The 16,819-nt window shown below is 43.6% G+C and overlaps 1 protein-coding gene across 1 annotated transcript in view; it reads right to left on the bottom strand.

Moving 5' to 3' along the window:
- Window positions 1–296: 296 nt before the first annotated feature.
- LOC138947573 (carbohydrate sulfotransferase 11-like) overlaps window positions 297–16,819 on the bottom strand; it is a 31,358-nt gene continuing 14,835 nt past the window's right edge. Inside the window, exons 2-4 of the mRNA XM_070319060.1 lie at window positions 10,497–10,585; window positions 2,314–2,348; window positions 297–1,870 (exon numbers count right to left, since the gene is read on the bottom strand). Coding sequence (XP_070175161.1) covers window positions 692–1,870; window positions 2,314–2,348; window positions 10,497–10,585 — 1,303 coding nt within the window. The 3' untranslated portion in view covers window positions 297–691. The remainder of the gene's footprint in view (window positions 1,871–2,313; window positions 2,349–10,496; window positions 10,586–16,819) is intronic.

The raw sequence follows: 16,819 nt of genomic DNA, 5'->3' as shown, positions 1-16,819 counted from the left end.
TTCAGTTAGTGTGGAGTTATTTTGAAGCGAAGGCGAAGGTAACCTGCGTTGCATGTGGGACGGCGTGAGCAAATTTGATTGCAATATTTTATACAGGAAGTAAATTTCAATGATTCTGGCTCAGTCTTGTAGATCTGTTATGCAGTGTTTTGGTAGTGTATCTGCTTTTCTACTATGAAGCTCATTTGGAGTGATACGCTGATCGAAGTGGGGTACCCTATGTGGGACATCAGCCGTATGCAGATTACGCCTCAGAACACTCTCGCATTTCACAAAGACAACAATAATTTGCAACATTTCAAGAACTGCATCAGTTTTATTAGATACTATTTCAACAAAAACAGCACAAACACGACTATTATCAACAACACAGAACGGGAGGTAAGTCTTCAAAGACGCACCAAGTGTGCGTTCCCGTTTTTGGACGCCATTTTTGCTAGCATTTTCACAGTAAATCTTAATATTTCCATATCTATTGAATGATTTTGGTATTTTCTTTGATTGTGCCGATTCTCCTATCTCTCTGGCATGTACTGGGTGCTTTGTGACCAGTTTCTCCCCTAGACTTTATTGAAAAATGCGTCCGTGTGAGCTGACCCCACTTGTCACCAGTAGCAAAGAACAACTCCTATACAAGCAGTCTACTGATACAGGTTACAGTAGGAGAAGTGTGTGTATCTATACTTGCAGTCTACTGATACAGATCAAAGTAGGAGAAGTGTGTGCGATGTGTGTGCGGTGTGGCGGGGAAGATGTGCGGAGGTCGTAGGTCAAAGCCAAACATGTGACAGTCCAAGGCCAGCACTTGTTGCAGCTTGTCTCTGTCCGCCATGTCTACCATGCTGTACGCCTCTCTCGCCGCCTCCTGCTTCTGTCCCCTCGTGTCCGTCAGCTTCCTTGACCGGGCCACGGCCGCTAACCCTGCCGCCTGCACCTCTTCTACTGAAATGTTACGAGTGTGCGCCCTTGTCAAAGGAAAAGGTATAGATTTGTGGATGAAGCCTCGTATCTGCATTTTCTTCCACACTCGTCTGGCAGCCTCGTCCAGACTCATGCAGCTTTTGACCCGCGCGCGCATCCTGCGCAGTGGCAGTGCAAACGAGTTTGTGAGGGTTTCGTTCCCGAAGCGGGTTTGGTTGTAGATGACAGGGGAGTGGATTGCCTTTAGAATAAAAGGCATGTCTTCTTTTACTGTTTCCAAATGCCCGATGTACGTGTACGGATACCTACACATCTCACAGTGATCGTGAGTCGGTATGAAGTGTCCGTCTCTGTGTTCTCCTGTCGTCTGCGAGTGAATGACGTATTTGACGAACTCGGGAAATGTGACGTCATGACCGCATTCGAGACTGTGATTGGAGGCATTAGGACGAAAGTGTTGCACAATGTATCGTCCGGTCTTGCCCCAGAATGCAGTGTTCGGTGCAAAGATCTTGTCCGCGTACGCTGACAGCAGTCTGCCGTACGGTTCGCGCACAAAAGCGAACAAGACATCCCTCTCTCCCGGGGGCGTGTCGATTTTCACTGGAGGAATGTTTCTCTCTTTCATCACTTTACGAATAGAGCTAAAGATAGCCTTCCAAGTGGTTGACCCGGTCTTTTCAATGCCACAGTATGTGATGGTCTGGTTGATGACTGGTGGATAGTGGTACATTAGATCTGAATGTATGCTTTTACTGCGAAACAGAGAAGAGTTGACATACTTCTGACATGCTGATTGTAAAATTTGTCGCCGCTTTTCGAAACGGGAGGCAACTTCTGCCTCGCTCAGTTGACGCGACTCTGCGGTTTGCTCCCTTGGACTTGTTTCTGTGGGATTTGGCGCGGCGGGGTACATCTCGTTTTGTGCTGTGAAGTCCTTTGCAAAGGACTGCACGACCCACAAAACAAAATGATAAACAGGACAGTGTTTGCAGCTTTTGATCTCTGTATTACGCACGCACACACAGATTGACACACACTATTAGTGACTACCCATGCGTACTTATACACACACAAACACACGTCTTCAGGACACACACACACACCTCCACGCACATTGACACACACGCACGCACATACACAGACAGACACACACACACAGAGACATACACACGCACGCACACACAAATTGACACACTCTAATGCGTACTTATCAACACACACACACACACGCACACACATCATCAGTATTTTACATAAACACACTCATCGTGGCACTCACACACACACACACGCGGGCGCGCACGCACACACACACACAAGAGCACACACACACACACACACACACACACACACACACACAGTGTGCTTTTGTTGTCTTGGCATACTCACGTTAAATATCCTCATGTGCGACCATCCTGAAAATGCTGGAAAGCAATCGTGGAACTGAATTTAGCAACACAAATCATTGCGACTGATTTCGTACCCCGACAAAACTTAGTCCCATGTCATTTTCATTAGAACTAAACTTGACGAAAAAATTATTGCAACAGATTTCGCACCCGAATTAAAGCATTAATTCCCTTGTCATTTCATTAAAACTGTACATGCCTGTTAAAGCCGTCTACTTGACTATCAGGATCACCTTTTGGATTACAAATTTCTTTTTACATGGATTAGGTGACCGCCGCTCCAACAAAGATACCCTCAAAATCGACCAGACCAAAACGGAAGTGCACAATTAAAAATCGACAAAAAAATTACAGTAGGCAAAACTTTGCAACTTTTACATACGAGAAGAAAGTCAAATCAATTATCTACCCTGAACAAGTTGTTTTGTTTAGATAGCTTGTGTATCAACACATGCATCAGTAGGAATAGTATAGCACACAAAATACGCAAGCTAGCAGAACAAAACAACTTGCTGTATCGCTGTAACTGCAATAGCACGTTACCGGCTCTGAATCTAAAATGTAACCGAGAGGAAAGTTTATAAAGTGTGCTAATACGGCTCTTTCCTTCTTTTTGTAGTTGTTTATTTAACGAACGAACGATCTTTATTAAGGGTGGAGTTACAATTATAATTTGTCCCTGCTAAAACTAAGACACAAAATGGGAAAAACTAAAAACAAACAATTGCAAACAGATACGAAACAGAGAGAGGTTAAAGATACCTACTTTTATCATACAAAATACTGCAAAACCTATACGGACATGTACACCAAAAGAAAACAGAGAGAGGGAGAGAGGGAGAGAGATAGGTTGGTTGAGGCAAAAGTTGCTTCATCATCTTGCTCCCCCCACCCCACCCCACCCCATGCTAAACGGTCTCTGGTAGCCAAATGAGAAAAAAGAAAAATCATTTATTTATTTAGAACAGGTTGTTTTGTTTTGCTATCTTGCGTATCTCTTGTGTTATGTTATTTCTACTGATGCAGGTGTGGAACGCATGAGCAGTAGAAAACGAGAGGCGAAGCCTTCAAGGCTCACGTAAGAAATCGACAAACAGTAACACAAACTCAATCACTCCGTCACACATACACACACACACACACACACAGTAACCATAGGTGACACTGTGCAAGAAAGCGAGACACTAGATCTAGATCTGTCTGTCTGCATGTAGCCTACTTACAGGGACACGACTAAGAGTAATACCTAATACTATTCTGGACTCGCAACGAAATATACAAACAAATGACAATGAACAACGCTTCGACCTAATGGTCTTCAACAGGTTAAACAAAAAATGAAAACAACAATGCAAATATCAAAACGACTTATCAGAGAAGATGATGTCCTCCAAGCGCAAAAGAAGGGGGAAAGGGAGATAAATCAAAAAGAACAAGAGGCGAAGCCTTCAAGGCTCACGTAAGAAATCGACAAACAGTAACACAAACTCAATCACTCCGTCACACACACACACACACACACACACACACACACACACACACACACACACACACACACACACACAGAAAGAGCTATAAGCTCTTTCTCACTAGCGAGGCCGGAGGTGTGCACGAGTTTCGTCCCTTTGGTTCGGTAAGTTCCGGTTAAGATAGAGGCGGCAGTCGAGTGCATGAACGTGAAAGAATTGAAAGATTTTCTTCGGAAACATGGCCAACTTGTCAGTGGAAAAAAAGAAGAATTAGTGCGCAGAGCAAGAGGCACGTTTCAGCTGCGAAAAGATGGCAAGGATGCTATCGATAATGCTGTGGAAACAAATGATTCAAGTTAGCATTTGACAGACCACTTCGACTGTCAGTGTCACGAACTTGTAGCCTATGTGTTAAATGTTATCAATAATTATTGAGCACACGCGGAATTTGTGCGTGAATCAGTGAGTCCTTTTGATGCTTGGTAGTCATGCATTTATTGTTGTTAACTGGATGTGCGTGTTGTCTAAGGCTAATGTCAGACGGAGCTCGCAAAACACGAAACAAAAGCCGAACAAAAGCAAAACTACACACAAAAGCACCATGTTTTGCTTTTGTTCGGCTTTTGTTTCGTGTTTTGCGAGCTCCATCTGACATTAGCCTAAGAGCAGTTTCACATTACCAGTTCATGGCTCTTTAATGTTACTTCAGTTGTTTTACTTTACATTGTTTACCAACTTTGTTAAACTGCTATTGTTTGTATATGTTTTAGATAAATAAAACCCAAACTGTATCAACTGCGTCTGTTGAAGTGTGTGTGATTATCTGTAAAACAAGTCATTCATCAAGCTTCAGATTCATCATGTCTTTATTCTTTGAATACATATATAATTATATAATACACTGCATTGTCGTTCCTCGGCAAATATTTCAGCCAACTGTGAATAAAAAACAAAATGTAATCACACACAGGTAATAAATATTTTTCCCTTAAAAACATAAAAAGCATAGATACACACCACACAAACCCTATTTATAATTTCATGTACATAATCCCACGTTACAAAATAGTGCACTCCTTACAACACACGCTCACACCTGGTTGGTTTGCGTTCAACTTCTCAGACATATTCAGGCATGAAAATTCTCCGTATTTTCCATATTTTCCGTATTTTTGAAAAAAATAAACCGTATTTTTTTTTATTTTCCGTATTGTTCCTTTTTAAAAAAAAAATTTTTTTTCTTTAATTTTTTTTTTATTTTTTATTTTTTATTTTTTTTCCCTAGTCATAGTTATAGTAAAATAGTTTTGGGGCCATGTTTGAATCCAATTTTAAGGCTCAGATAGCCCCAGATTGCACCAAATTGCACCCTTGAAAAAAAAAATTCCGGGGGGGCATGCCCCCGGACCTCCCTAGAAGTCTTGGCGCTTTGCGCCTGCGAAACTTGGCGCTACGCGCCTTCGAATTTTGTTTTCAGTATTTTTTTTTTCTCAGTTTTCATGCCTGATATTTTAACTAGACACAAACATTTGGAGTACAAACCAGTATCAGTTTTCATGCATACTAGTTTTATAATTTCTGTCTTCCATGCATTGGGAATGTAAGCATCAATGAGTGACATACACAGAGTCAATGACTGAGATTTATAGTGACACTAGAGACTACAGTCATACTGAGACACGGCAGTCCTTCTTACAGCTCATGTGCCTGTTACTGTTTCACACAGACAAGAGCAAAATGCACTAATGATTGAAGGAGACGAGAAAGTCACTCTGTCAAGTTGCACAAAATCTTGTCATTTTCTAAAAGAAAGAGTAACACGTAGGCGCTGCTCCCAAGCTCTTTTCAGTTGCTTGTTTGTTGGAAGTTTATGTAGCCTGACAACTCTTTCTTCAATAATTTTTCCACGATAGTTATGGCAAATGACACAGTACTGCTTTCCACCACCACACACTCTGAGCGAGCTTTCTTTCAGTGCAGACGCCATGATGTAGAAGATACCGGAACTAACCCAGCGTTTCTCCTTCGTTGAAGAGCATGGAAAGATAACTCGTACTTGACTAGAAGTGAGAAAGAGCTATAGGTGAAACTGTGCAAGAAAGCGAGACACTAGATCTGTCTGTCTGCATGTAGCCTACTTACATGGACACGACTGCCAACTAGTCTCGGCCCGCTCAAAATAACCATCACCGAGACTTTCAGTAATTCCATCGCGTGACGTCTAACCCTCGTACGTCATAATGTGACGTCAATGTAATATGACGTCTTCAAATGTTAAAGTTTCTACCACAGACATACATACATACATACATACATACGCACGCACGCACGCACGCACGCACGCACAGACAGACAAAGTTTACCAACGCATAGGCTACACTTACGTGAGCCAAAAATGAGCAATGAAAAATGAAACCAAAACGAAACAAACCAGAATAATAACGCTTGAAGGGCCTGCAGTTGAAAGAGAGAGAGAGAGAGAGAGAGAGAGAGAGAGAGAGAGAGAGAGAGAGAGAGAGAGAGAGAGAGAGAGAGAGAGAGAGAGAGAGAGAGAGAGAGAGAGAGAGAGAGAGAGAGAGAGAGAGAGAGAGAGAGAGAGAGAGTTCAATCTACGACACGACTGCCAACTAGTCTCGGCCCGCTCAAAAAACAATGACCGAGACTTTCAGTAATTCCTTCGCGTGACGTCTTACCCTCTTACGCCATAATGTGACGTCTTCAAATGACGAAATGTTAAAGTTTCTACCACAGACATACACACGCACGCACACACGCACGCACGCACGCACGCACAGACAGACAAAGTTACGAACGCATAGGCTACACTTCGTGAGCCAACACGCACAGACGCACGCACGCACGCACGCACAGACAGACAAAGTTACGATCGCATAGGCTACACTTACGTGAGCCAAAAAGCACTAGATATTATGCACAGTTCATCGAATTGAGTGGGTTGATTCAATGTGACTTTATCTAGTTTGCAGAAAGTTTAGGCATTACCTCGGGTGACGCCTTTGGCCGACTGTATGTGGTAATACGTAGAATATATGAGTTCTCTCTGTATTAGTAGTCCGAGGTCTCTCTGTCTGTCCGTATGCCTGTATTAGTAGTCCGAGGACTCTCTGTCTGTTCGTATGCCTGTATTAGTAGTCCGAGGACTCTCTGTCTGTCCGTATGCCTGTATTAGTAGTCCGAGGACTCTCTGTCTGTCCGTATGCCTGTATTAGTAGTCCGAGGACTCTCTGTCTGTTCGTATGCCTGTATTTGTTACTGTGTCTCATCTAAGAAGAATGAAGGCAAGAAGAAGTAATAAACGAAGACACGGACAAAAAACCCAAAAGAACCTCGTCAATTATGACGTAGTAACCAATGGTTAGCCTTTCAAAGGATATATTATAAGATGTTTGGTGGCTTGTTGACAGACCAGCTTTTTTGTTGGTCCAAGGGGACCATATCGTCTTTTGTTTCATCTTTATCGACCAAGGCCGAAGGCCGCGGTTGATAAATATGAGACAAAAGGCGATATGCTCCCCGAGGACCAACAACAAAATGCTGGTTTGACGACAAGCCACCAAACATCGTTTTTGTCATCATTTTGGTTGTGCAACAAAATGCACAATAACCCACAGGGAGACGAATTTTTAGAATCCAACTCCGGGCCACAAAGCATCGTCACAGTAGCTCGAGATAACACGTCAACCTTGTATGTGACGTCAAACGTAGCTTGTTGACGCTTTTCTTCCAGTCTGAAAATGTACAGAGCTGCGATCATACCTGTGAATTCTGTAAGTGTTGAGCATATTTCTTTTCTTTTAAGTGTTTATGACTTTTCGTTGTGGATTTTGCGATTACAGAGATACGTTGCAAATTGACCATCAGTCGCCGCGGTAATTATCAACATTGATTGGGTCTTTGAGACTGAATGCTTACAATCGTTGTCCTCGGAAACACAAATCCAAAGCCGCGATGGTTCCACACATTAAACAATCAGCCTGATTGGCTTTCACTTTGACAATCCACGTTTCACCTGAAAGCTCAAACCCATTCACCACCTCGATTTATTGCATGGGTTAGTGCATTTGTAAACAGGAATCGCTTGACAAGTGGCCCCCTTCATCCCCCCCTTCCTCGTCCTGATATGGCTCTGCGTAGTCGGCTGGACGTTAAGCAACAAATAAACAAACAAACAAACCTCGATTTATTGCATGGGGAACATGAGATTTATTTCCCAGGTGTTTGTGAATGAAAACTCGTGAAAATGATGACAATACTTTTTATGATCAGTGGCCTCACGGTGTGGGAGACGTTCCATGCGTTAAAAGCTCTGAGGCGGTAGTGTTCAAGCGCTGCGGGGCCACTTTATCGCAGTCGGCTCGGATCGATTGCAACTGTAGGTATCTAAGGCAGTGTTCCGCTATACTTTTTGGTTTGTAGCGTTTACAAATGTATTGGGTATTACCAAATGTAGGCAACTAGATGCTACAATGAATAGATATCGGAGTAATTGATCATTTATGTCAAAAATTGGAGATTATTGTGCATTTTTGTGGTTATGCTCAATGCAGACTAACACAGACCATCAAAACCCTAATGGGGAGCTGACGCAATGCAAAAGCAATGTTTTGACGTCACATTTGTTTTTAGATTGCTCCTAGATTTCTCACAAAATGAATTAACTCGTTAAATCGATGAACCAGTTCTGAGCAATTGCGAAATGGGCGGAGCTTAGGTTTGTTCCAGCTCTGACGCGATTCGCAAAACGGACAAAATAAAGCCCGTCACATAGATGGAATATGTACTCCTGCTGATAGAATACCATATAATTGAACACTTCCTATCAGTGGATGGCATCAAAGTGGTGAAATCTGCATGTTATGCAGCACAAACGAAATGTTCCAGCTCAGAGGTGTTTGATCGGCAAAACGTTCTAGCTCTGAGCAAATGTTGAAAATGTTCCGGCAAACAGTTTTTAGGAAACCTAGTGGGCCTTTATAACACAATTCAGTTCAATACAACGTTACAATCTCATGGTTGGACAAACAGAAAGTTTTCTTCTGGCTCGTGTACACAAATAACATCACATAAAATCAAATTCTAAAACATGTAAACACCTAGAATGTAAACACCAAAACACACATTACCCAAACCACACACACCCATACCCGCACCCTCACACCCATACCCGCACCCTCACATCCATACCCGCACTCTCACATCCATACCCGCACCCTCACACCCATACCCGCACCCTCACACCCATACCCGCACCCTCACACCCATACCCACACCCTCACACCCATACCCGCACCCTCACACCCATACCCGCACCCTCACACCCATACCCGCACCCTCACATCCATACCCGCACCCTCACACCCATACCCGCACCCTCACACCCATACCCTCACACCCTTACCCGCACCCTCACACCCATACCCGCACCCTCACATCCATACCCGCACCCTCACACCCATACGCGCACACCCGCACCCTCACATCCATACCCGCACCCTCACACCCATACCCGCACCCTCACACCCATACCCGCACCCTCACACCCATACCCGCACACCCAGACCCGCACCCACACACCTATACCCGCACCCTCACACCCATACCCGCACCCTCACACCCATACCCGCACCCTCACACCCATACCCGCACCCTCGCACCCTCACACCCATACCCGCACCCTCACACCAATACCCGCACCCTCACATCCATACCCGCACTCTCACATCCATACCCGCACCCTCACACCCATACCCGCACCCTCACACCCATACCCGCACCCTCACACCCATACCCGCACCCTCACATCCATACCCGCACCCTCACACCCATACCCGCACCCTCACACCCATACCCGCACCCTCACACCCATACCCGCACCCTCACACCCATACCCGCACCCTCACACCCATACCCGCACCCTCACACCAATACCCGCACCCTCACATCCATACCCGCACTCTCACATCCATACCCGCACCCTCACACCCATACCCGCACCCTCACACCCATACCCGCACCCTCACACCCTTACCCGCACCCTCACACCCATACCCGCACCCTCACATCCATACCCGCACCCTCACACCCATACCCGCACCCTCACACCCATACCCGCACCCTCACACCCATACCCGCACCCTCACACCCATACCCGCACCCTCACACCCATACCCGCACCCTCACACCCATACCCGCACCCTCACATCCATACCCGCACCCTCACACCCATACCCGCACCCTCACATCCATACCCGCACCCTCACACCCATACCCGCACCCTCACACCCATACCCGCACCCTCACACCCATACCCGCACCCTCACACCCATACCCGCACCCTCACACCCATACCCGCACCCTCACACCCATACCCGCACCCTCACATCCATACACGCCCCCTTACACCCATACCCGCACCCTCACACCCATACCCGCACCCTCACACCCATACCCGCACCCTCACATCCATACCCGCCCCCTTACACCCATACCCGCACCCTCACACCCATACCCGCACCCTCACACCCATACCCGCACCCTCACACCCATAGCCAAATGCATACTCTCGTGTGTCCGTTATAACAATAAATACATAATGATTATTATCAAAACATAAACACGTAACATGTATCGGAAGCATAATCGCATAAATGGCATGATTTGAATTGTCACTGACCTGACAAGTGGAAGCTGACCAAGATGATAAACAGGATGTTGAACGTCAGCAGACAGAGCCACGCACCCCGTTTTGAATATGACCTCAAGCTGTAACAAACAGAGCAAAACACAGTGTTTTGAATATGACGTCACGCTGTAACGAACACAGCACACACAGCGCTTTGAGTATGGCGTCACGCTGTAAGAAACAGAGCGAGGCACAGCTTTGTGAGTATGACGTCATGCTGCACAAAATAGAGCCACAAATGGTGTTTTTAATATGACGTCACGCTGTGACAATCAGAACCACACACACCGTTTTGAGTATGACGTCTGCGGAGCACACGTACTAATTATTTAAGTTATTGAGACATCCCAGTGCACTAAGGGATTTATAGAGAAAATCGAGAAAATTCATTATTGAAGGAAGCGCATAGCGCTGAGTTCAATAATTATTTTCGAGATTTGCTCTATAAATCCCTTAGTGCACTGGGATTGTTTCAAAAACGATATTGTCAGTACCACCAGAGAAAAAAGAAGATTCAAAACGCACATTTTGCTACGCGCATTTGGATAGGCGTAACTGTGTGGTCAGGTTTGTGTCAGATCTACTTTTGTGTAGGCTGTCGCAAGTGTGTCGTGCTTTCGTCACACGCAAACTCTTGTTTTAATTTCTGTTGGTAAATTCCAGAGTAGCGTTAAGCTAAAAAGTGATGATCTTTCATACAGACCTCATTTAAACTCGGAGAAAGGACTTTGCTCTTAGTTATTTGTGATTCGAAACCTTCATCGAGCTTCGACAGATTGACTGTGCAGAGTGTTGCCCCTTGAATTGACTCCAAGGCCACGGTTGGCACATTTTCAAAGTAAATGTGGTATGTTTCTCGTGTTGTATCTTCACTCATCGGGGAGTCTGTTACTATATATGAACGGTAAGAATGCTCTTACACGTATTTTATCCCCATCGTTTGTTTGTTCACATTTGCTCAACATGTTAATATGCTGCGGGGTTTATGTCGTCTGCTAGGCGGCTAGGGCAATCGAACCAATGAACTGCAGTCTCATTTCAAAAACAAAAATTGCTCCTCTGCACGCATTAGGCAGGCTGGTAATAAGTTTTATACATGGTAAGAACGTTCTTAACCCTACACGTGTTCGATTCCGATTGTTGTTGCCTTGAAATAATAATTCGGAAACCATTCATTTACTGAACTGATGCAGTCGTATTTCAGTGTAGTCTACTATAACAGAGTCGACTTTCAAATGCTGGTCTAGCTGGTACGTTATCGGAATAACACTTGTGTTTTCTGTTTGCCGCTGGGAATTTTATACTAACTCATCATTTGGTAATGTGGCTAATAAGCTACATGCCACTAACACGGCATATGAGAAGAATCTTTGCAAGTCAAAACGAGAAGAGACCATTGTGGAAGAGATACAGCCGCTTCTATTTTTAGATCAGTGGGATTCACTGTGGCATAGGCGCCTGCAATCTGTCAGAAAAAAACCACTTCTGCTTTGAGCCGCAGGAAATTTATGATTATTTTTTGGTAAAGTGGAGAATATGAGCTACATGTCATTAATTAATTCTGAGGATGAGAGTACAGTCTCGCTTTGGCAAAGGGCGTAAGAATACGCTCTGTGGAAAAGTTAGCGCACTCCAAGAGTGCGCTAACAGATTTAAGCGCATCGCCATTAGCCAATCAACTGGTTCACATCAGTCATGTGACACCAGTACTTACTGACAATTTGAGTTATTGAGACATCACAGTGCGTTAAGAGATTTATAGACCAAAACGATCAAATGAATTATTGAACGAAGCGCGTGGCGAGTTCAATCATTATTTTCAAGATAAATCTCTTAGCGCACAGTGATTGTTTCAATAACGATATTGCCGGTAAAGACAAGAGATCAGAACGTTTTACAAGGCACACTTTTCTGCGGGCGTTTGGATAATTGTGTGAACAGGTCGAGTTGGATCTACTTTTGTGTTTGTGTCGGCTTTGCCCTGTCTTGCAGGTTTCTTGCCACAGATGTAAATTTCGGGGTATTGACGGTTAAATCACCGACCGTGCATTTAACGATTTGATTATCCTCTGCATCATCTTATCGATTAGCAGCTAACAGTGTGTGTTACAGTTCTGCTTAACGTACCCCTAAGCGTACAGTTTTACTTTTATATTCAGTTAATTATTGGCAGCAAAACATCTACCAGACGTTTCTACACTCCCAAATAATGAACAACCCCAAGCAACTGAGTGACGTCCCCTGATGTCAAAGTGGCACGATGCATGGTTCGCTTATTCGCAAAAATTAAAGTTGGCATTTTATTTTTCGTAATGTATCTGCATTCATCTGGGAGGCTGGTGCTATGTTTACATGGTAAGAATGTTTTGAAGCCTTCGCGTTTTCTATTTACATAGATGTTGTCCTGAAATATGCGAAAACCGTTAATTTACTGTACTGAACTGACGCTGTCGTCTGCTACGCACAGTCAATCGAATCAGTCGACTTCCAAATGCTGCATGGTCTAGCTCGAAATCTGCGAGAGAAAAACACATCTGCATTTTGCGGCGGGGAATTTTAGGGTCAAGCATCATTTAATAATGTGGAAATGATAAGCTACATGTCACTAATACGGAGGGTGAGAAAAATCTTCTCAAGTTGAAAGAAGGGGCACAGGCGCATGGATACGTTCTCTTGGATTGTTAGCACAATCGTTCACGAAATAAGCAATTCTAACTTTAGGGCGGGGACGTAGCTCAGTTGGTAGCGCGCTGGCTTTGTAGCCAGTTGGTCGCTATCAGCGTGGGTTCGATCCCCACGTTCGGCGAGAGATTTATTTCTCGGAGTCAACTTTGTGCAGACTCTCTTCGGTGTCCGAACACCCCCGTGTGCACACATGCGCACGAAAAAGATCCCACGTTCACAGCGAAAGTCTCAGGTCTTGGAAAACACGAAGACACGCATGCATCATCTCTCGTCTCTGATTATCATGATCGTATTTCGATACTTTGACGAGACAAACCCAATGCTGGTGTGTCGAAGAAGACAGTCACAGCGGGCTTGTTTCGAATCAAAGTATCACACCATATCAATCAATCAATCAATGACGCTTATATCGCGCATATTCCGTGGGTACAGTTCTAGGCGCTCTGCAGTGATGCCGTGTGAGATGAAATTTTATACGGCGTATTACCAATACCTGTCCCAATATAGACCAGTTGGTCTAAGAGGACGTTAAACCCTAATAGTCAGTCAATTCTAACCTTATGGAGCACACTTAGAATAGCATTTAACAGCATTAAATGACCCAGTTTGTTTGAATGGCTATTGAGCATCCGTAAACCACACACCAGTTCTGGTGGTTTATTCAACCCCTGAGCCATCGTGGCCCCATGTGACCCACTTTCCTTTTTTTTTAACATACGTGATGTATTTAGTCGTCAGTCTGTGTTTTCAATGCGACTCTGTTTCCGCAATAGCACGTTATTGTGTACCCCTGAATCTAAAATGCAACAAACGACTGCGTGTGACTTCAAACCGAGCTAACGCAAATGAAAGTCCCCAAAAGAGAAAATAGAAGGAAAAGTCGTATCTCGTGCGTGCATTTCGTGCAAATTTCCCTGAATACAAACCAGCCAGCTTTGACTTTTGTTCGTTCTGGGTCACTGGCCACCACTCTTTCATCCCCGCTTATACGAGGGGGTATTTCTATGTAAATGGGCGTCGTTGTGTGCATGTGTGAGTGTGAGTGTGTGTTTGTGTGCGTGTGAGAGTGTGCGTGTGTGTGTGTGTGTATGTGTGTGTGTGTGTGTGTGTGTGTGAGAGTGTATGTATGTGTGTGTGTGTGTGTGTGTGTGTGTGTGTGTGAGAGAGAGAGAGAGTGTGTGTGTGTGTGTGTGTGTGTGTGTGTGTGTGTGTGTGTGTGCGTGCGTGCGTGCGTGTGTAGTTGTGCGTCTGTTTATTCATTCGTTTGTTTGCGTGCACGCACGCACATGTGTGTGTGTGTGTGTGTGTGTGTGTGTGTGTGTGTGTGCACCCCCCATCCCCCCTACCACACACTATTATGAGCTGAGTATTTGTGCCTCGATATTTTATTAATGTTCTTACGTTTTATGTTGTTTATTATGATTCACCACACCCGAGTTTCTCATAATTGAGCTAATACAGTGTTCTATGTCTATGTCTATGTCTAACACACATGCACACACGCGCGTAGGCTAAACAAATCCAATCTTGACTTTCAACAATTAACGAGGACAAACATAATTTACAAATACCCAAGTACAACAATTTATCTTTTGTAAAATTTCGGACACACATTTTCCCAATTAATATGAAAGTCACTGAACTTAACTTATTTTTACTACACCTTATTTTTTATTTATTATTTTTTTTTGTTTTGAAATTGCTGGAAATTTTATTTTGTTTGCAGCATCATACGCGATTTCAAATTTTGTGTGTGGTTTCTTTCGCAATCAAAGTTTTAACATGCTTTTGAAGAATTGATGGGAACACTTTAAAATCTTTCTGTACGTACGATCTTTTCCCAGTCTGTGAATTTAGTGTGAGAACCCGTATTGTAAGTTCGTTGTCACTATGGGCATTAACAGCGTGGTTAATAACATCGTCAAAGAGCTCATGATCAGAGTGACCGTAGTGTGCATCTGAAATTTATGTGTTTAACTGTAACAACTTGAAGAAAGAACAAGCCTGCGTTACTTGACTGAAATGCAAAAACCTCCAACGACTGTCACGTAAAACTAGCTAACAAATACATGAAAATGGAGGTTAGAGAAAAGTTTCAATGCCTGGGGCACGTAACAAGGGAAGACTGGGACCTGTGACTGTCAAAAATGGAAAAATCTGGGGCGCGTAAACACTGAGTACAAGGGTACCCTTTTATTTTGTTCTCGTACTTCTTCGCGATACATCTAGTCAGTATGCACGTTTCCCCTAAAGTTAAAGAGAGTCTAAAAAATCAGTTTTTGTGAATAGCATACCTATGGACTGCGTATCTTTAGTGTTTTTACAATTTTTTCTCTCCAACGTAGTCACATTTTCGTTGAAATCTCATAACTCATAACTCATAACATTTTATTGATCCAACAAAGGAAATTAAATTGGTCATCAGCACATATAGGTCATTAATTAATAATTATAAAAGAATAAGAGAAGAAAATTCATAAAACCCATGATAACAAAAAAATATCTAAAGTAATATATGTACAACTACAATACCCTTTTTACTTGCACACTTGACACACCGACACACCAACACACATGCATACATACCTACATACATACATACCTACATATATACATACATACATACATACATACATACATTCCATGTTAAAGTGCAGCCAAGAATATCACAATAACCATATCACTGTTTGGACTAACAGACAAGTCCCCATGCAAATGATGATAACAACAATCCATAATTAACGCTATTGCACTACCAAAAGAAGAGACCAACCAAACACATAAAACCAATCACAGTAATCATCATCAGTTATCACAGGTATCACAGTAGATTAGCCATCAGGTAGTTAGACTCAATTGGGCAAATATAGTGTCAACACCATCACAACAGTGCTAAAGCTAATTATCACAGCACTAGTTATGATCAAAGGTCAAACAGTCATCAAATCATATTAAATCTATCACTAAGAGGTACATTTAAAAGGCATCACTTATAGTCTGTGGCCAGGACAATGGCTCGGTTGTTGTTAAAATATCTCACAGCTGCAGGAACAAAAGAACGCCGAAAACGCTCCGTTCGACACCTAGGCATGAGAAACCGAGCGTTCCGTGTGATGCGGAGATCCATCAGTGCGTCGTGGAGGGGATGCCCTAGGTCGAACAGAATAGCTCTGGACTTACTGGCAAGCCTTCTTTCAACAAGGACTTCAAGGGTGTCAAGGCTCTGGCCTACAGTAGAACTCGCTTTCTTTATCAGCCTGTTCAGCCTGCCAGTGTCCCTTGCAGTGGCATTCCCTCCCCAACACACTGATGCAAACACCATCACACTGCACACCATACTCTGATAAAACATGTACAGCATCTTGTTACACACATGAAATGATCTCAGCTTGCGCAGGAAAAACAATCTTGACTGAGTCTTCTTAAAAACAGCATCAACATGATTAAACCAGCTTAGCTTGTTATCTAAAACTACACCTAAATACTTGTACTCGCTGACTATCTCAATCGCATCACCTTTGATGACTACAGGATGGACAGTGTCTTTCTTTTTGCGAAAATCAAAAATCATTTCCTTCGTCTTGCTTGCGTTTAATACTAAAAAGTTGGAATCACACCAAGACACAAAA

This window comes from Littorina saxatilis, linkage group LG14 (genome assembly GCF_037325665.1).
Source record: "Littorina saxatilis isolate snail1 linkage group LG14, US_GU_Lsax_2.0, whole genome shotgun sequence".
NCBI lineage: Eukaryota > Metazoa > Mollusca > Gastropoda > Littorinimorpha > Littorinidae > Littorina > Littorina saxatilis.
Note: the sequence above shows the minus strand (reverse complement) of the source record. Positions and strands in the feature narration are given on the sequence as shown.